Here is a 4300-nt window from a genome sequence, read left to right on the forward strand (position 1 = left end):
CGCTTTTGTGTTAACAAAATTATTTTTATTTCATCTTGCCATTTATTGTATGCTTATTTAAGAACTAAACAACACGAGGTTTAAATCAACTTTCGTCTCATTATTTATTCCATAATCTTTGTTTATCTCTTGCTACTGTCTTCTAAACTTCATTTTAAAAATTCTCTCACCCTGAAAATTTTAATTATCTTTTTTTTAATAAAAAATGTTAATAATTTTTCAAAAAAATTTTTTCTTAGACAGACCAACGGAAGTTAATTTGGGCATCTACATCAACAGTTTTTATTCAATCAGCGAGCAAACAATGGTGAGTTATTGCTGATATTTTTAATGAAAGTTGTTTGAAATATAATAATTACCTTACAATGTACACAAACACTTTGGGGGGAAAAGAAAAGTAAGTTGTTTTGAATTATTTTTGTGTTGCCATAAAGGCATAAAACGAGAGAACATGAGAAATATAATAAAATACAATGAACATATAATAAAAAAAAATTCAATTCATTAACCTTACAAAAAATTTGCTAGTTGATCGTTGCATAACAAATTCGTTTCTAAACATTTTCGGTTCGAAGACTCCTCCTCGTTATAAATGCTGACAAAATTGTTTCGCAACGCTGCAGCTTATAAAACGCAAACAAAAGTTGATAACTGCAGACCAATTGAAACATGCTTACCTAATTATGCTCTTGCACGTGCTTAAGAGCCGGAACCAAATTTTACTATTGCGTGTATAAAAGAGCTGGAGCTGATACTAACTGGCTCGAAACACTGCAGGTGTGCAAGTAGGACTAACTTATTCGCCAATTTGTTACTATTTGGTACGGCTGATTTAAAAAGCGTCTTATCAAATATATTCGAAGCCGAACACATGATGCGAAATTAAATGTTAAACATTTTGAATTTGAGAAAATTGTTTGACTTTTCAAATAACCAGTTAATGCAATATTTTGTTTTCAATTTGTTGCTTGAAAGTTTTAACTAGGATAATAAATATTTTAAAAAATGACGCTGATATAACAACGACTGTTAATAAAAAACATGTACTAAATATCTCACAAATATGATTTTTTCACTTTTTACTCCGGAATTTATTTTATTATACGTGAAATTCAAGTCGTTTGCATCTCATTGTGCTATTTTGCTGATTTTCACACTTTGCATTAACTTTATTTCATAAGTTAATAAATCAATTACACAAATTTTGTTAACATTTAATAAAATTTTTTCAAATGAAAACAAGACTTTCACAAACGAATCTTGTAATTAAGAACCAAGTTATCGCAAAAGAGAGAATAGACTGGCTCGAAAGTTTTTCGACCGATTCATGGATTGATTCATGGTTTGGCTTTGGGAGAAAAAATTTGTTATCACTTTTTTGTCTGCAGTTACTTGTAGAAAAAATTAAAGACTATAGAAAATTGAGCTAATGCGAAATGAAATAATTATATGCGCTAAGTTATTGTAGAAATAATAATCAAAAAATGGAAAACTCTCGAGCGCTTGCTGATCTCGCAGACAAATCTACTGATGAGATGTCGAACAAGCATCACTTGTCTGTTGTATGTTGTCTCCGAGAATGTTCAAAACCATGTTTTTTATGTAATTTTTCTTTCTTGTGCATCAACTGTTGACGTTACTGCTATTGCAAAGTGTATACAAACAATAAAACCAAAATTTACGATAAAACGTGTTAAGAAATAATTTTTCAATCAACCAATTTTTCGCTGTTAATATCACAATTTTTGATAATTTAAAATTAAAGAATTTAAAATGTAAAACAAAATCGACTTGTCATCCTTAATTGCATATGTCAGTAGACAATTAAGTCAGGCTATTTTTATGCAATGACCCGCGCTTCGGCCATTAGGATCGCTGACTATTCAACCATTTTTAATTAGCAGTTGTGTTTTATAACATAGCAGATCTATCAAATGACGACTTCTCTTCACAAACTGCAGGACTACTCGGTGAGTATGTATTTAAGGCAACTGTGGAGAGATCCGCGCCTCATGTATCCACCGCTTTTCAACAAGACGAAAGAAATTCGCGTTGGCGACCAATTCCTTCATGACTTATGGATACCAGACACATTCTTCAGAAATGAGAAGCGAGCAACATTTCACGAAGTCACAGTGAACAACAGGTTCATGAAGTTAAATTCTACAGGTCACGTTTGGTACGTCACAAAGTAAGTTATTTTTACTCATGTAATAACAACAAATTGTTATCATTAATTTATGATAGGCTAGCAATGTCTGGGGATTTTTTGATGATGGGTGACTTAAATTTTTCTAAGATTGACAAGGTTACATTCAGTTGCAGTTCAGTTAATGAGAGGATGGAGAATAGATTTTTGAATATTTTGAAGGATAAATTTTTGTTACAACACATCAATCAACCGACATGATTTCGAGATGGTCAAACAGCAAACGTTTTGGATCTAGCGATATCAAATCAGAAATTGATTAAAAACATTATACACTTTAAACCACCAAAAAATAGTCATCACTCTATTGATAGTTTTAAGGTCACTGGTTTTAAATATTGTGCTGTGAAAATTAAGAAAATGTTTTGTTATTATTTGAAAAATTACATAAGTTCCATCTGCTCTATTTAGAAATGCTGAGAGCGGATGGAAATTTTTTAAATGTAAAATGATCAAATTTGCAATAAATAATGAACTCAAAGAGTTGATCAAACAAAAGCATTTACTCTGGAGATCTATATATTGATATGATGAAGGCAAGATAGAAATATATCGAGCAATCAGAGGAAAAATAATAACATGAACAAGCGAGTTGAAACAACAATCCCAGGTTAGAATTGCCAGCGAATATAATAAGCCCAGGCTGTTCTGGAACTTTGGGAAAAAAGTATCCAGACGTGATGAGTTGGTAGGTAGGAGGAAAATAATTACTGATGTTAAAGATTGAATTATTTGCTATTTTTCTTCAGTTAAGTTATTTCAACGATCATTGGATGAAAATGTTGTTTTCGATGATTGGAGGTTAAGTCATGTGGTACCGTTGTATAAGGGAAGAAAAGACCTGGCCCTGAACTATCGTCCAGTGGCACTCACATCAACTAGTTGTCAAATAATCAGGGAAGCACTGATAAAGGACTATATCATAAAATATTTCATCAAAAAAGGTCTTTTTTCAAAAGTTCAACTTTGGTTCATCTCCTGGGCGTTCTCCAATTTTGCATTTTTTTTAAATTTTTGGAAGATATAACGGAGGGAGTTGACTAGGGTCACGAAGTCAATGCAGTCTACATGAATCTTGAGAAGCAATTTGACAAGGTTTCCCAAGTTCGTTGTTCAAACTTCAAGGTCCCACATAAAGTATGGTGGCAAGTATAGATTCCTTACAGAGTCAATTTAATAGAAGAGCTAGAAAAAGTTTAGAGAAGGGCAACGCGTGTGAGAACATCCTGCAGAGGTCTTCCATACAAGGACCAGTTGAAAAAATTGGAGTTTCCGTCTCTGGTCTACAGACGTCTAAGAGCCTATCTTGTTTTGTTATATATTCACGTAATCTCCGTCAATCAATCAATCAATCAAATCAATCAATCAATTAGCTTATAAAGCGCTATTTCCGCGATGTTCAACAGCGCTCCTCAATGAATTTTGAAAACAGATGGGTCTTGAGATCTGCTCTGAACTTCGCAAGTGATGGAGAAGTAGTTAGAGAAGTAGGTAGAGAGTTCCAGAGAAAAGGACCAGAAAAAGCAAAAGCAGATTTAGCAAAAGAGTGTTTAACACGAGTTAAGAAAAAGCGAGAAGAAGAAGACGATCGTAAACCGGGGCGTTTAGGTTCAATTAATATATCTGATAAATACTTAGGAAATAATTTAGATTGAGACTTATACATGAACGTGCAAATTTTAAAAATTATTCTATATTTTATAGGTAGCCAGTGCAAGAGAACAAGATATGGAGATATATGAGAAAAGAAAGGGGCACGAGCAACTAGACGAGCAGCAGAGTTAAAAGCTTTACTTAAAGGATAGAGTATAGAGTCAGGAAGACCATAGTAGAGCGAGTTACAATAATCAATCCTAGATAAGACTAACGAAGTAACAAGAAGGAGAAGAGTAGGATCATCAAGAAAAGGCAAAAGTTTTTTTATTCTACGTAGATGAAAGTAAGAGCTTCTAGCAACACTATTAATCTGAGAAGAGAGAGACATAGTAGAATCAAAGATAAAACCTAGACTACGAAACTTATGAGAGACATCAAGAGTTTTGAATTAGGTAAGATAATAGGAGGAATAGTAATTGAGTGTCTAGATTTATT

At 32.7% G+C, this 4300-nt stretch overlaps 1 protein-coding gene across 1 annotated transcript in view; it reads left to right on the top strand.

The window, feature by feature from the left end:
• Positions 1–244: 244 nt before the first annotated feature.
• HELRODRAFT_130575 (hypothetical protein) overlaps positions 245–4300 on the top strand; it is a gene marked incomplete at both ends in the record, with an annotated part of 11304 nt that continues 7248 nt past the window's right edge. The window contains 2 exons of the mRNA XM_009030502.1: positions 245–307; positions 1962–2191. Of these exons, the coding sequence (XP_009028750.1) occupies positions 245–307; positions 1962–2191 (293 nt within the window). The remainder of the gene's footprint in view (positions 308–1961; positions 2192–4300) is intronic.

Source organism: Helobdella robusta, assembly GCF_000326865.2.
Source record: "Helobdella robusta unplaced genomic scaffold HELROscaffold_69, whole genome shotgun sequence".
NCBI classification, from domain to species: domain Eukaryota; kingdom Metazoa; phylum Annelida; class Clitellata; order Rhynchobdellida; family Glossiphoniidae; genus Helobdella; species Helobdella robusta.